The 16,127-nt window shown below is 47.7% G+C and overlaps 2 protein-coding genes and 1 long non-coding RNA gene across 4 annotated transcripts in view; 2 read left to right on the top strand and 1 right to left on the bottom strand.

The window, feature by feature from the left end:
* Nucleotides 1-4,736: 4,736 nt before the first annotated feature.
* LOC140253491 (adenylosuccinate lyase-like) overlaps nucleotides 4,737-16,127 on the bottom strand; it is a 47,191-nt gene continuing 35,800 nt past the window's right edge. Inside the window, exons 4-5 of one of the 2 annotated variants that reach the window (XM_072339115.1) lie at nucleotides 8,966-9,178; nucleotides 4,737-6,158 (exon numbers count right to left, since the gene is read on the bottom strand). In XM_072339115.1, the coding sequence (XP_072195216.1) occupies nucleotides 4,737-6,158; nucleotides 8,966-8,995 (1,452 nt within the window). In that variant the 5' untranslated portion in view covers nucleotides 8,996-9,178. Of the gene's footprint in view, nucleotides 6,159-8,965; nucleotides 9,471-16,127 lie in introns of those variants that run through there. The other variant, XM_072339116.1, reaches the window with a different exon arrangement.
* Nucleotides 8,168-9,486, top strand: LOC140253494 (uncharacterized). The gene is made up of 3 exons (XR_011903870.1): nucleotides 8,168-8,490; nucleotides 8,634-8,790; nucleotides 9,395-9,486. It is a non-coding gene; the product is annotated as an uncharacterized lncRNA (long non-coding RNA).
* LOC140253493 (olfactory receptor 5J3-like) lies at nucleotides 14,577-15,530 on the top strand. The gene has a single exon (XM_072339121.1). It carries the CDS (start codon nucleotides 14,577-14,579, stop codon nucleotides 15,528-15,530), a length of 954 nt encoding a protein of 317 aa, XP_072195222.1.

The raw sequence follows: 16,127 nt of genomic DNA, 5'->3' as shown, positions 1-16,127 counted from the left end.
GAGGGAGAAAACCAGCTCTTGTGTTGTGTGTTGCGTTTTGCAGCAGCTCCAGCGCACAGATGACTCCCTGGATAGTGCTGTGGAATTGAGGATTTTCAATGCGATTGCCATCAACATGTTGATGCCTTGACCACTGGTAGATTGTAAGAAAATAGATAATCTGTTGCAAATTTAATTTGAAAGAAAAAATATCCCTTCACAATGTTCAGAGATGTCAAAGCATTCTTTGCTCCAAGGGAAGCTGTAGGTGTGGTGTCATTCAGGCCCAAATGGTGGTTTCTCCATGGGGAGGGACACAGAGTGGAGCTGTTGAACAGGCACTGTGCCAGCATGAGGGAAATGCTCTCTTGTTCCCTGTTTCTCTCCCTGATGCTCCACTTCCAGCCCCCAAGCCTGTGTTGATTTCCCTGCTTGAAGGAGGGGAAGAGCCCTGGATCCCAGATGTGCGTAGCCCTGAGGCCGTGCCAGGAGACCTCAGCCCAGGTGAGGTGGTGGAGGGAAGGGGAATGTTGGGGCTGTAAGAGCCTTCTCTGCCTGTGTTTTATTTTGTGCACCATGTGCTACTGCTGCATTTCCTCTGTCATCCAGCAGCCGATGGGGTCAAAAATACAGAGGAGGTTCTGCAGGGAAGTTGCGTAGCAGAAATACAGCGGAATCGCATCTCTGTGGGAGAAGTCAGTGGTTATGCCCAGGAAGGCCTGCAGCAAGGTCAGGGTGAGCACATCAAGAAGCCCCTGGGAAAGTGTCTGGGAATGACACTGAGGAACCCAGAGGACTTCAGCACAGGTCCAAAGCAGCCTGAGGAAACCAGGATGAAGGATGCGTGCCGGATGAAAAAGCAGAATCCGTGCACTGAGTGTGAGAAAAGCTTTAAAATGGATTCCAGCATCACTAGCCAGCAGTGCACACACTCAGCAAAGAGGCATTTCGAGTTCTGTGATTCTGCAGAGAGCATGAAATGGAGTCTCCACCCCACTGGGCAGCAGTGCATGTACACAGGAGAGAGAGCCTTCGAGTGCTCTGATTGTGGAAGGAATTTCATGGACAGTGGGAGCCTCACTTCCCACCAGTGTATCCCCAGAAGAGAGAGACTGTACAAGTGCCCTGAGTGTGGGAAGAGCTTTATATGTAGTTCAAAACTCAAAAGACACCAACGTGTCCACAAAGGAGAGCGACCATATAAGTGCCTTGAGTGTGGGAAGAGCTTCAAACAAAAATGTCACCTCACCGACCACCAGCGCATCCGCACAGAAGAGAGACCATATAAGTGCACTGAGTGTGGGAAGAGCTTCAAAAGTCGTTCTGAACTGAAGTGCCACTATTGTGTCCACACAGGAGAGAGACCATATAAGTGCTCTGAGTGTGGGAAGAGGTTCAAATGCAATTCCAGCCTCAACCGCCACCATTGTGTCCACACAGGAGAGAGACCATTTAAGTGCACTGAGTGTGGGAAGAGCTTCAAAATTGGTTCTGTATTGAAGCGCCACCAGCTCATCCACACAGGAGTGAAACCCTTTCAGTGTCCTGGGAAGAGCTTCAGATGCATCTATAAAATGAAGCTGCACCACCGAATCCACACAGGAGTGAGACCATTTAAGTGCACTGAGTGTGGGAAGAGGTTCAAAAGCAGTTCTGAATTGAAAGTGCACCAGAATGTCCACTCGGGAGACAAATCCTTTAAATGTCCTGAGTGTGGGAAGAGCTTCAAAGGGAGTTCTGAATTGAAGCTGCATCAGAGCATCCACACAGGAGAGTGTCACGGTGTTATCTAGATCAATCTATGTCTGTGACAGGGGGTTAGCAGGCCTTTGGACTCCCTACCCCCAAAAAATGGGAAGGGAAAAGGGAAAATGGGAAGGGAGATGGTAGCTGGGCTCAGGGAAACAAACAGAGCATCAGCAACAATCTAAGGAGGAAGACTTACCTTACTGACTATGATGTCAGGATGCAAGATTACACAGTATAATACAGTCTAATTGAAACTGTGTTCCTTTTGGACGTTTACTTCTTCTCTGTGCTCCACATGATGTTCTGATGTGGAATTCCCATAGCAAAGAAATTACCAAACCATGACATTCCACCCCTTCTTCTACATCGCTACATCATGCTTAAAATACATACATATACACAAATAAACAAAAATTAAAATGCATTACACGCTCAGGTCTATATACAAATATATACAATGAACTACTGACTGTAGTCCCCCAACATCAAGTTCCCTTGTGGTACTCATTGAACATCCCCATCTTTCTGCATCACCCACCAAGTGCACCCAGGTCCCTGGGCAAAAACAGTTCCACGCAGAGGTTTGCCCTTTCCAGAGGCTGGAAGGACCCAATCAGCTTTTCCCTACGTGTTTTTTACATGTACTACAGGGATCTTATCTCCCTCTAGAGTACGCAGGGGGCTGGATTGGCTAGGATCATCACGATTGACAGATCCTCTAGTGTTGTCGAACCAAGTGGCTTATGCCCTTCTCTCAGCACTTCAGTGTTCCACCATCCATTGCTTTCAACATAGCTTTCAACAACCCATTGTATCGTTCAGTTTTACCAGAAGCTGGTCATGGTAGGGGATATGATAAACCCACGGTATTTATAAGGGAATGTTTGAAATGTGTCCTATTATCAGACTTAATTGTTTCTGGGGTGCCATGTCGCTACAGAACTTGCTTCTCAAGACCCAATATGGTGTTTCATGTGGCAGTATGGGGTTCTGTGTATGTGTGAAGCCACCCAGTGGTTGCCTTCACCATGGTAAGCAGTCATAGGTTACCTAGATTCACCTGCGCCTGTAATAGTGGCAGCCGCCCCGTAGGGGCCCCGTCCTGGAAAGGAAGGGAAAAGGGGAATGGGAAAAAGAACAGCCGAGGCAATATAAGGAGAAAACTTATTTTACTATTTTACTATATATGATATTTGAATACAAGATAACTCAATATAATACAATCTGATTGAGGCTAATAAAGCAAACAAAACCTCCCTTCCCTTCCCCTACCCTTACATGGTTTCTCATTTTATCTTAATTTCTTTCCTTTTCCTTTCTACTTTTCTATTTTCTTCCCATTTCCCTTTTACATTTTTTATTGAGCCTTTCCATTCCCTTTTTATCCTTTACTTTTTCCTATCTATTCTACTTCTCCTTTTTTAGTAGTTTTCTGTATTTCATGTCACATTGTTTCTATTTGTTCTTTTCTGATAGTTTCTCTCTTTTCTTTCACTTATTTTGACTTTCTGCATTTCTTTTCTTTCTCCCATGTTCTTATTCCTAATCAGTTTTCTTTTCCTTTTTATTTTTATTTTTTGACAATCATTTATCATTTCATTTTTTTTTCTTGAGTTTTGTTTTCCTTTGTGCCTTAATTATCCCATTTCTCTCATCTTTTCCCCTTAATCTTCCCTTCTTTCTTTTACCTTTTCTACTTTTTTTCCCATATATCCTTTCCTTTTTTCCTTTTTTTCTATTACTCTTTCAAATTTCATTTTTCTGTTCCTGTCCTTTTTTTTTTTTTTTTTTTTTTTAATACTATTATTTTTTCTTTCCACTAGCATTTTCCATTCTGTTTTGTTATCTCTTTGTCTTTATTTTCTCTTTTCCTTTTCTTCCCTTCCCTTTCTTTTTTTTTCTTTTTTCTTTCTTTTTTTCTTTTTCATTTTTTATTTGCTTTTCTTCTATTTCCATTCTTTTCTTGTCAGTTTTTGGACTTTCTTTTTGCTTTTCTGTTCTTTTCCCTTTTCTTTCCATTTTTCTTTTAATGTAAATAAAGGGAAAGGCGCTTTAAATACAGACATAAGTTGTGCTCTAATGGGGAACATTATATCAAACCAATATCGCACATTTTCAGGCTTCAGAGGCAAACCCCCCTCCTCAGAGAAAAGCAGTTGGCTATGGAATTGCCTGAGTGCACTGTTGTCAAAAAGGATGGGAAAGGAAAAGAGGAGGAAGGAAAGAAAAAGGAGAGAAGGAAAGAAAGAGGAGGAAAGGTATGAATATTGATATTTAAGGGAGAAAATGACTTTTGGCTATCCCAAAAAGGCTTTGGTCAGAACTAGCATAGATTAAAACGCTCCTTTTTCTTGGGAGTTCAAAGAAACCACAGAATCACAGAATGACCTGGGTTGGAAGGGACCCCAAGGATCATGAAGCTCCAACCCATTGCCTGGCAGGGCCACCAAACTTCCACGTTTCCTAGACCAGGTTGCCCAGGGCCCCATCCAACCTGGCCTTGAACACCTCCAAGGACAGGGCATTCACAACCTCCTTGGGCAGCCTGTTCCAGGACCTCACCACTCTCTAGTAAAGTACTTCCCCCTAACATCCAACCTAAATCTTCCCTCTTTCAACTTAAATCCATTTCCACTTGTCCTGCCATTATTGGCCCTTTCAAAGAGTTTACTCCCCTCCTGATTATAGGTTCCCTTCAGGCTGCAATGAGGTCACCCCACAGCCTTCATTGCTCCAGGCTGAACAAGCCCAGCTTCCTCAGCCTGTCCTCATAGGGCAGGTGCTCCTGACCATCCTCATGGCCCTCCTCAGGACCCTCTCCAACAGCTCCACGTCTTTCTTGTACTGAGGGCTCCACACCTGGGCACAGTACTGCAGATGGGGCCTCACAAGAGCCAAGTAGAGAGGGAGAATCACCTCCTTTTATTTTTTATTTTTTATTTTTTATTTTATTTATTTTATTTTTTAAAAAAAATTCCTGTACCCAGGAATATATTTGCTGAATATGCCTAAAGCGTCAGCTCCGTTTTCCCACCCATCTTGCTTCGGTATGGAATCAATGCTGGTCGAACCTCCTCCTTCAGGAACTTTGCCACCTGCTGAGGAGTACGTACAGTGAAGGAGGAAGGATCCAAAAGGCCGTCCAGGTGTGGATGGATGGGGCTGAAATAAGGATCAGCACGGACGCGGGCAATCAAGTCATTCTTGCCCCCTTCCTGTTTCACAACAGCAGCCGCTTGCTGGGCAAGAACACAAATCTTCTCGTGGCAATGCTGACGATCGCCCCCCGCTTTCACCATCGCCATGATGATCTTCTCCGTGGCCATGAAGATCCTCCTGTCGATCACCTTGGGATACACGACGAGTCCCTCGGAGATGTTCTGCAGCGTGCTCAGGATGATATCAGCTGTGAGAAAAGCCTCGGCCAGGCACACGCGCCTGTTGGCGCTGTCATCCAACGTCCGCTCCAACCACTGCACAGCAGCTGTTTGCAGGGGATCCAGGACCAGAGTCATCAGGTGCCGAGCCAGGCTGCAGCACCGCTCCGAGCGCATCGGGTTCCTCTTGGAAGGCATAGCGCTCGAACCAACCTGGTCTTTCTCAAAAGGCTCTTCTATCTCCTTCAGGTTGGCCAGGAGACGAATGTCGGTACAAATCTTGTGAACAGATGCCCTCAGACTGGCCAGTACGGACAGGACTTCAAGATCCACCTTGCGACTGTAGGTCTGCCCCGTGACTGTGTAAGATCGCTTAAATCCTGCCTTTGCGGTCACCAATCTGTCCAGCTCTTCCACTTTCCTGTGGTCTCCCTTGAAGAGCTGCAGGAAGCTGGCCTGAGTTCCAGTGCTGCCTTTCACACCCCGAAAACGCAGGTCGTCCCGAGCTTGCTCCAGGTTCCGCAGGTCCATGCACAAGTCCTGGATCCACAAGCAGCAGCATTTCCCCACCGTGGTGAGTTGTGCAGGTTGGTAGTGAGTGAAGCCCAAGGTTGGCAGGTCAGCATGTGCCACAGCAAAGTCAGCCAGCCGGCCGATCATCCTCGCCAGCTTGGGTAGCAGCAAGTTCAAGCCATCTCGGAGGACGATCAGATCCGTGTTATCCCAAACATAGCAGGAAGTGGCTCCGAGGTGAATGATGGCTGCAGCTTTGGGACAGCAGCGAGCAAAGGTGTGAAGGTGAGCCGTCACGTCGTGGCGCAGCTTCTTCTCTTCTTCCGCTGCCATCTTGAAGTCGATGTTGTCCAGGTTGGCTTCCATCTCCTTTATCTGCTCATCCGTGATGGGAAGCCCAAGAGACTTCTCGGCCTGGGCGAAGTAGAGCCAGAGGCGGCGCCAGGTGCCGACCTTCTTCCTCTGGCTGAAGTTGAAGCCCATCTCTTTGCTGGCGTATCGCGACACCAGCGGAGAGCGGTAGCGGGACTGCGGGTCCTCCTGGGCACGGAGGAAGGGGAGATGGAGGCGGGGTGGAGGAAGGGGAGAGAGGGATGATGGAGAGGAGGGCAGAGGTGGTACTGGGGGGGGCTGGGGGCTGCCGGGCCTCTCAGGCTTCCCCAAGGCAGCAGTTGTCCGGGTGCTGGATGATGCTCCCGAGCTGACGCCCTGAGGGGACCGCTCCTGCCCCCTGAAGGATGGTGGTGGGGGGTGGGGGGGCGGCGCTGATGCCCGGTGGGACCGGGGGCTGCTGGGCCTGTCGCTCATCTGCCCTTCAGCTGTTGTTTCAGTGCTGGCCGATGACCGCAAGCCTCCAACCTGGGCGGGTTCTTTCTGTCCCCCAAACGATGGTGGTGGGAGTAAGGGGGGCAGCATTAATGCCCGGTGGAACCGCGAGCTGCTGGGCCTCTCAAAGATCCCCCAGTACATGGAGCCCAGGCTGGCGAGGCCTAGGCCTCCATCATGGGGCCTGAAGGGGCCTTAATGAGACCTAAAGGGACCTGATGGGGCCTTAATGGGGCCAATAGGGACCTGAAGGGGCCTTAATGGGACCTAAAGGGACCTGATGGGGTCTTAATGGGACCTAAAGGGGGCCAAAAGGGGCCTTAGTGGGACCAAAAGGGGCCTGAAGGGTCTTTAATGGGGCCAAAAGGGGCCTCAAGTGGCCTTAGTGAGGCCAAAAGGGTCCTAATGGGGCCAAAAGTGGCCTTAGTGGGGCCTTAATGGGACTAACAGGGGCCTTAGTGAGGTCAAAAGGGGCCTCAGAAGGACCTGAAGAGACCTTAATGGGACCAAAAGGGGCCTTAGTGGGGCCTGAAGGGGCCATAATGGGTCATAATGGGACCATAAGGGGCCTTAACGGGGCCGTGAAAGGGTCTGAGGTCTTTTAGTAGTGAATAACGGGGTCTAGCAAGGCCTGGACCTTCTCCTTGGCATCCTAAAGGGGCCTGGGGTCTTTCAGTGGGAGATAACGGGGCCTTACTGGAGTCTGCGTGAGCCTGGCTCCCCGTCTTAGTGCCTTCATGGGCTCTGGGGTCCCCTCGTGGGGTCTGCATAGGGGGAGCCCATATACACCTTATAGGACTCCGTGGACCCTTGTCTGACCCTATGGGACCCCTGTCTGACCCTATTGGACCCCACCTGTTCCCAGAGCAGAAACTGGAGCAGGTGGTGGGGGCAGAGGTGCAGTGGGTGGAACTGGAGCTGGTCTGTAGGACCCTATAGGACCCCATGGGGCTCTGTGGAGCGCTGTAGGACCCCTACCTGGCTCTATAGACCCCATGTATCCTCACAGCAGAAGCTGAAGCTGGTTTTGGGGGTGGGCAGCACTGCGATAGATCTGGAGCTGCTCTGTAGGACCCCATGGGGTTCTGTGGGACCCAGTAGGGCCCCTGTGTGACCCTATATCACCCCGTGTGTCCCCACAGCATAAGCTGGAGCTGGTGGTGGGGATCTCAGCCCCATGGATGGAGCTGGAGCTGCGTGGTGCTGATGGGGAGCTGCTGGCCTGCCTGGAGCCCGATGATGCCCTGCTGGGATCCTTCCCCGTCAGCGATGGCTGCTGGCTGCACGTGGGTCCTGTTGTCCCCACTTATCCCCAGTGTGTCCCCCTGTCCCCTTCCCTGCTGTCCTTATTCAGCTCCTGACCCCACACAGTGTCCCCAGTGGGGGTCCTCACATCCACAGTGTCCCCACTGTGTCCCCACACCTCGTCCCTGTGTCCCCACTGTGTCCTCACACCCCATTCCCGTATCCCCAGCACAGCCCCAGTGTCCCCAATGTGTCTCCAAATGTGCCCTTGGTGTCCCCATTGTCACCTCCCTCTCCCCATCCCCATATCCCCCTTGGTGTCCCCGCTGGGGGTCTTCTCTCCCTCTGCCTCCATTTCCACACCCCCAGCACAGCTCTGTTGTCCCCAGATGTCCCCACTGTGTACCCACATCCCTAACATGGCCCCAATGCCCCCAGTGTGTCTCTAATGTGTCCTCAAAGTCACCAGTGTACCCATTGTGTCCCCACACCCCATCCCCAATGCAGCCCTGATGTCCCCAGTGTGTCCCCAAATGACCCCAATTGTGTCCCTACACCCCATCCCCAGTGTCCCTGATGGCCCCAAATGACCCCAATTGTGTCCCCACATCCCCAGCATGGCCCCAGTGTGCCTTTGGTGTCCCCAAATGCTCTCTGTTCTTTCCTGCAAGGCTGCAGCCCTTCAAAGCGCACTGCGGATAGGCAGCACAATGACAAGCCAAGGGTGGCAGCAGGAGATGCAGCTCAGCCCTCTCCAGCAGCCAGGTGCATTTATTCACCTTGCTGATCCTTGAAGTAGAAGGTGTGTTGAGCTTCCACAGTCCCTGACAGGACCCACTTCACCGTCCCAGGACCCCCACAGCCCAGCTGGGCTCCCTCTCCACCCCGTATCTTTCCAGATCCCTTCCAGCAGCAGGATCTCATGCTGTTTATCTTGCTCCACAGCTGCTGCTCCGTGCAGTTCTTCCTGTATTCCCACATTAAGGACTGCCAGGAAAGAAGCCATCTGCCAACCCCACTGAGCCGCAGACTGCCAAGGAACTCCATACATTCCCAGGAATGACAGAAGGGTGCTGACTGCATACACAGCTACAGACTGATGGTAAAGCTCCAGACAGCCTGATGAAATGAGTAAGGGATGGCCAGGGTGTGTGAGGCTGCACTGGAGCTCAGTATTCAAAAGGCCCATAAATCTACACTGGGCCAAAGGATACCAGTTTGAATATCTCCTACAGTGTCAACTGTATTGGAGGCAAAAGGGGGACATTGGCTCTCACCCCAAAGATGAGGTCTGGCCAAGCTGTCATCTTTCCCAGGTGAGTGTATTTGTGGCTGCAGCTCCTGTTTGACGCAGGTGCTCAGCTCTCTTGCAGCAGCGTTTGCTCCTTGTGACCATGAGTGTCCTGCCATGGGAACACGGGCAGAAATAGCTCAGAGGAGCTGGGCAGAAAACAGGCACCTCTCATGTTCCAGCTTGTCCTCAGGTAGATCTGATAGGAGAGATGAAGGAATTTAGGTGACGTTTTCATCCCACTGTGGCAGGGGTGGCTCCGTTTCCCAGGACAGCCCTTGGTACTGGAGCTGTCGACTCTGGGGTGTAATGGCCTTTAGGCAAGGTGGCCGTCTGCCTGTGAGCCGGTGATCCCAGCCAGCAGAATGGGCAGCTGGAGCTGTGGGTCACACCTGTGTCTCCTCCTTTTGTCCAGGTTTCAACGGGAGTTTGCACCCAAACCACTACCTGGGAAACACCGCAAAGCCTCCGGAGTCCCATTGCCACCTCTTGGCCAGGGCCAGAAAGGTAAAGCAGCCGCCAGCTCCTCTCCATACTACACACAACCAATGTGTGATGGGAAAATGCCGAGCCCACGATCACCCAAAGGCTCTGACTGCCAAAACCTTTCACGCCAGCCCGGCACTGCCTCTCCTCCTGATCACACGTTGTCCTCATGAAATCCAGGACGCTGGGTGCCATGTTCCCACAGTGCCGCCATCCCTGGGTATGGCAAGAGCAGGGGGGCTCCTAGGCCTTGTCCTCCCCCCAGGAAATGAGCCCACAAAAGAGGCTGTCACCTCACAGGCACCACCCAGCTCCTCTTCCCCAAAGCAGATGCCACTAATGCCATCACAACACAGAGGTGCATCCCGGAGGTGAGGAGCTGGGCTTGAGGCACAGCGGGCTTGCGGGCTCTGGAGATTGCAGCCCTGCCTGCCATCAGGCCAGCAGGTTCACTGTCGGTCTCCTCTGACGAGATCTCTCCTTCCCAATTGCAGAGGAAATTCCAGCATTGCCACCCCTCCCCAGCTGGATCAATGTCACCTTTCTGGTGGAAGAACAGCTCATCTGTCTCCAAAGATGATATAGGCTCAAAGAAGGGCTCTGCAAAGGAGGGATCTCCTGAAAGAGATCCTCCCTCAGTGGCAGTCAGCCTTTAAATGAGGTTTAAGAGAGGTGGAGCCTCCCTGCAGCTGAATCCTCTTCACCTGTGCTCCCAAGCCTGACCTGATCTCTTCTTCCAGGTGCTCTGTGGGTGGTTTGGGCCCTGACTCTGCAGTTCCCTTACAGTCATGCAAATATTACTGCTTACAGTATAAGCTATTTAGACTGAGACACACTGGCCTTGAGACATCAGACAGAACTGCTTCCCTGAGGGAAGCTTATCCTTCTTGTACAGTGGAATAATGCAAAAATAGTAATGTACAGTTGGAAATAGTACAAGAATGGTGGAAAATAGATAGCCAGAGAATATCTATAGAAAAAAACTCACCAATTCAGAGGCCTTCGGTCTAGATGGAAAATGTTGAAGCTTGTCACACAAACACCACGAAAAAGTGATCTCCAAAAGAGATGCTGCCTTAGTGGTGGTCAGCCCTTAAATGAAATCTGGGAGAGGTGGAGTAGAGCTGAATTACCTCCACCTGTGTTCCTACACAGCCGACCCGACACTTGCCTCAGGTGGTTAATCAGAGGTTCAGGATGTGATTAACAGTTTCCTAAACACTTCTCAATAAGTTTCCCCAGAGATGAGATCCCATAAACTTGGCTAGCCTAGCAAAAGCACACAAAAATGGGTCAAACAAATTCTTAGGAAGAAAACCTATTTCATCACTTGATACCTCTGGGGAAGACAGCTGTGGAGACCGTTGGGCTGTCAGGCTATTGACATTGATCTGACTCAATGAACCCTCTTCTCAGTTATTTACAGTAAGATACTTCACTAAATCTTTTAAAAAATAAAAACCCAGGAAAATACCCATTTATGCAGCCAAACCCATTAATGCCACAATCCATTCTGTGCTCGGAGGAGCCTTATCTTAATTAATCCTACCCAAGACCGACACTGTTAAGAAGGCCCACCTGAAGAAACAGACAAAAACAATTATATACATATTCTCAAATGTTAGAAAAGAACATACAAGGAACTCCTTAAGGATGCCTTTCTAAGAGTGTGAGAGTTCTCCTGGCCCCAGTACAATCCCCCCAGAAATCAAGCTCAGAAAGTGGGTCTTGAAGGGGGGAACTACTCAGTAGACACTGTATTCAACTGGTTGTCCAGGTGTGGGGTGGGGGGCAGTGATGAACAGTTTTCTCCAGTGGCCTGTCTTGGAATCGGTGCTCTTCAATGCCATATCAAATGATATGAATAACAGGACTGAGTGCCCCTCTACATATTTCCTGACGACAATGAGCAGAGTGTTGTGGTTCATACAATAGAGGGAATTGGGTTTATTTATCTCAGAGGAAAAAAGGCCTTATTGCAGCCTTTTAGCACTTGAAGGGAGATTATAAACAGGAGAGGGATTTGCCTTTTATGTGGTCTGTATGTGTAATGCTACAACACTATACAAAGCACAGCAATAAGAGCAGCACAACAAAGTCCTGGGCTGCCACAGATGCAGAAACCAAGAAAAGAAGCTGCTTACCTTCAGAAAACCTCTACTGGGCCACAATCTCCAGTAAGGTACTCTCACCTCCGCTGCCAACCCTTAAATGGTAGGGTGGGTGGATCCTGGCTCCACCCCTTCCAGTCACTCATCTGTATTACGTGCACCTGAGCTTCCCTAGGTTGGCCTCGCCTTCCCACCAGGTGTTCAATCACAGCTTCCTTTACCACCCAAGCCACTTTAGAATAGAAATGGATCAACCGAGGCTGAACCAATTTTCCTTTTTTTTTTTTTTTTTTTTTTTTTTTAACAATCTCAATGTATGATTGCAAACACACTGTAAGCCAGTCCTAAGTTAAGAGCGGAGCACTGATGTGGTTTTTGATCTGGACTGCTTCTGATAATACTTTTCTTTCAGCTTTGGAAAAGTATCCTTTGTACAAGTGATGCGTCGGTACCTCTGATGATCACGTCACTGAATTCACATACAGTTTAATACTCTTCTTCTCACTAATGCTCTAACAAACAAGTACTAAAATTCAGACCGCTTACTTGCCTTGAAATACACCACAATTGGTAGGACTGTGCAAGTACACAAACAAACAAACAAAAAACACAGAAAAACCGAATTTACAAAGTAAATCACCTTCTCTATTGTGAAGTTTAGCCTACGTGGGGTACTTAATATTACATTGGTCACGTTACCAATGCGCAGCAGAAAGTAATCAGTTATTGTGGAAGTAATATTCTCTGGCTTCACTGTGAAACAGGTTCCAGATTAGTTGGAAGTGTACACAGCTACTGAACACTCACTGTCTTCTTGATGTATTCTCTTACAAAAATTGATTCTCTTGGCAATGGGAAAAAATTCTTACTTCTAGGCTGTCATTTTTGTACAACTTCAGTCAAACTCAAAATATTACTTTAAATGAAGTTAGAAGAATTAAGGGCTACCTCTTTAACTACTACCTATTTCTTCCTAATGAAGGCTAATTACAAACACAGAGTTTGGTATTTTATGAAATAGGCTGTGACCCCAAGGTCAAATTTGGCCTGATGGGGTTACTAGAGGTCAAACTCCAGAATTTTTGGCTGCTTGGGGTCACATGAAGTCAACCAATTAGCCCTTTGGGGTCACTCGAGGTCAAATTTGGCCTGTTGGGCTTGCTAGAAGTCAAACTCCAGATTTTTTTGGCTGTTTGGGATCCTTCCCCATTCCTTTGTCCTAGTAAAGCAAACACAATTTGCCATAAATAGGTCTGTAGAGGACTGTGAGCAGCTGTGGGAGACAAGACCTCTGTCTGCCTATTATTAGAGGACTCCCACGAGGACACTGTAATTATGTCCTTTGTGTTCGATCTGAAAAATATTAGCCAAAGAAGACTCGGTTGTTTGTTCAGTTCCTAAAAGCCCAAGGAGCAAATGTTTGCAGTAGCAGGTCCTGATATTTTCTTTGGTTGCACGTCTTCTCTAAGGAGAAACTACAGAACGCAGATGTCACTCAGACAGAAAGTCATGAAGGAGCCTGGAGCACCCAGCTGAAAGCTAGAAGGCACCTCTCTATGGGCAGACATAGGTTGTGATGGCATCCTTTAGGGGGAGATCCAGACTTCTGGAGTGCTGGAGTGTTTGGAAGTTCAGGACTGGCAAAAGGAGTGTGGCTGAGCTTTAAAATCCAGGTATGTCCTTGACAGTTCTAGCACTGACCCGTCATTCAGACTTTGACAGGTCCCCTGCTCTGAGTATTTGACAAGCACAACCCAACAGCATCCTCTAAAGAATGCAGAAAGACCGGGCAAAACAATACTGTTCTTTGTATTTCACACCCAGAGACCTCAAAACATTAATTCTTGTTTGCTTTTCTAAATTGTGAGTTTTCATGTCAGCAAGGCGGTCAGGTTAGCTTAAACAATGAAGAGCAATTGTCCTACACAAAAATAGGAATAGCCTCTGTGCCAGAGATTTCACTGAGCTTCAGAATTCTCTGTTAATCACATTCAAGCTAAACATCTTGGCTGCTTTTTTATTAATGGAAGAAGACTTGACTCCCCACAGGGCAATTCAGCTTACTGGTAGGCTTCCAGTCTGCTCACTGCCTTCACAACAGGAGGGGTGAAATAAATAGGATGAGCAGTTGCCTCCATCACTGTTTAATCATGCATGGGTTGCAAGAGCACCCTTACTGACTTGGAAGTCTGGATTACACTGAGACATGGAAATGATAATTTCTGATTGCCTGAGAAAGTCTCCTCTGATCTAAAAAGAGATCCAGATATCTAAAAATGTACGTTATTTATGTATTTTGTGTGAGCAGCTTCTGAACAAAATATGGGTTCATGAGATGGATGACCATCCCATCATGTGCCCTCCTCTACAAAGCAGCTTTGCTTTTGCATCAGTTTAGTCACAAAAGAAACCCAAACCTGTCATCTCCCACAATCTGTGTTAATATTTGTAATATCTGGGTAGTCTGGCTGCCTCTCCTAGTGAGTGAGAAGGAATGGATCTTTCATAGGCCAAAGAGAGAGTTACTGGTTTAGCTTAGATGCTTCCCTTCTAGACAAAATATACTCTGGTGAGTTTAATTCTTTCCTGGTGAACAGATAACAAGAAATGCTTAGCTGAAAAGACAAAGGCAATTACAGAACTCATTCAGCATTTAACATACATGTTTCTGAGGCCACCGTTGATATCTGCATGTCAAACAAAAGATATTAATTAGGAGCTGTGTTGTTGCAGATACACACTGCTGTCCCCCAAAGAAAGATCACTGGGCACCTCACTGTTATCATCCTCCTTGAGCATGGTCTGATTGGTGAGAATATTATCAGCAGTTTTGAGGATGTTCTAAGGAATCACAGCTGGACAAAAGGTAAGCAAGATCCAGGTACACAGTCTCGGCTTCTGTGCTTCTTGATGGTAGGACTACTCATGAGCAACTTTTCTTCCTCTCTTAGATTTATGGTCATCACGCACCTTATCTCAGCAGGTGCTACAGAGGTGAGGATGACAGTAATCAATCGCACCACAGTCACCTACTTCATCCTCTTGGGACTGACGGATCGCCCAGAACTACAGCCTCCTCTCTTCGTGATGATTCTGCTCATCTATGTCATCACCCTGGTAGGCAACCTCAGCATGATCAGCTTGATCACAATTGACTTCCAGCTGCAAACACCCATGTATTTCTTCCTCGTTAACTTGTCCATCGTGGATCTCTGTTATTCTTCTGTTTTTATTCCAAGGATGCTAGTAAACATCTTAGTGGAGAATAAGACTATTTCTTACTCAGGATGCCTTGCCCAGCATTTTTCATTTGCTGTGTTTGTGACCACAGAAGGACTTCTGCTGACTGCAATGGCTTACGACCGCTATGTTGCTATATGTAGCCCACTGCTTTATACCACTTTAATGGCCAAGAGAGTCTGTGTTTGCCTGGTATTTGGGTCATATTTAGGGGGACTCTGTAACGCATTGGTACATACTTGTGGCTTACTGAAATTGTCCTTCTGTGGCCCTAATACCATCAATCACTTTTTCTGTGACACAAACCCGCTGCTACAACTCAGTTGCTCTGACATCCATCTCAATGAGCTGGTGCTCATAACCTTCTCAGGGATCATAGCTATGTCAACACTTCTCTTCATCATCATCTCCTACCTCTGCATCCTCTCCTCTGTTTTGAGCATGGGCTCTGCAAACAGGTACAAAGCTTTCTCCACCTGTGCCTCCCATCTGACAGTAGTAACACTGTTCTATGGGCCGGTGAGTTTGAGCCACATCCAGCCTAGCTCAAGATACTCACTGGAACAGGAGAAAATCTCTGCAGTGTTTTACACCCTGTTCATTCCTATGCTGAATCCCCTGATATACAGCCTTCGAAACAAGGAGATGAAAAATGCTCTTAGAAGGTGGATAGAGAGGAAAAAATACTGTCCATCAGCTTGCTTGTCAGGATAATAACCAGTTCCCTAGGAGATTTGTTAAGAGACAGAGATACCAGTTTGGTACTAAGTACAAACACTCATGAATCAAATGTAACTGAGAAAAATAGAGAACGGGTGATAGGACTAACAGTAGGAAAAACAGTCTTCTCATCTTTGTTTATTTGCTAGGGTTGATGATGATGATGATTGTATTCCTTCATCTTTCTGACATTTCTATCTTCCTAGAGGAGAAGATGAAAATTGTCTCCTTCTACTGTTTGGTTCTGTAATATATCTCCACATTTTTGTTGGAATCATCAAGGAAAATATCGTAATTCTTTAGTTCAAGGGCAGGGACTAATAAATTCACATGCATGCCTGCAGTGTAAGCTTTCAGTGTTGAATCCTGCTTGAATTGTATTATCTATGTAGAAAATCCTTTAGGGTCTCAGCTTAACCATGTGCTGTTTCTTGGCAAATTATTAAGAAAAAAAACTAAATGACAAAAACCCCAATCTAAGCAACTGTGTTGTCATGAATTCTCATCTGAGAATTTGGCTTGTCCTTCTCCTTTCCACGAAGCTTTGTAAATCAAGTGTATTCCATAGAGGCAGAACCCAGAATTACTGTA

Source organism: Excalfactoria chinensis, chromosome 5 (assembly GCF_039878825.1).
Source record: "Excalfactoria chinensis isolate bCotChi1 chromosome 5, bCotChi1.hap2, whole genome shotgun sequence".
NCBI lineage: Eukaryota > Metazoa > Chordata > Aves > Galliformes > Phasianidae > Excalfactoria > Excalfactoria chinensis.
Note: the sequence above shows the minus strand (reverse complement) of the source record. Positions and strands in the feature narration are given on the sequence as shown.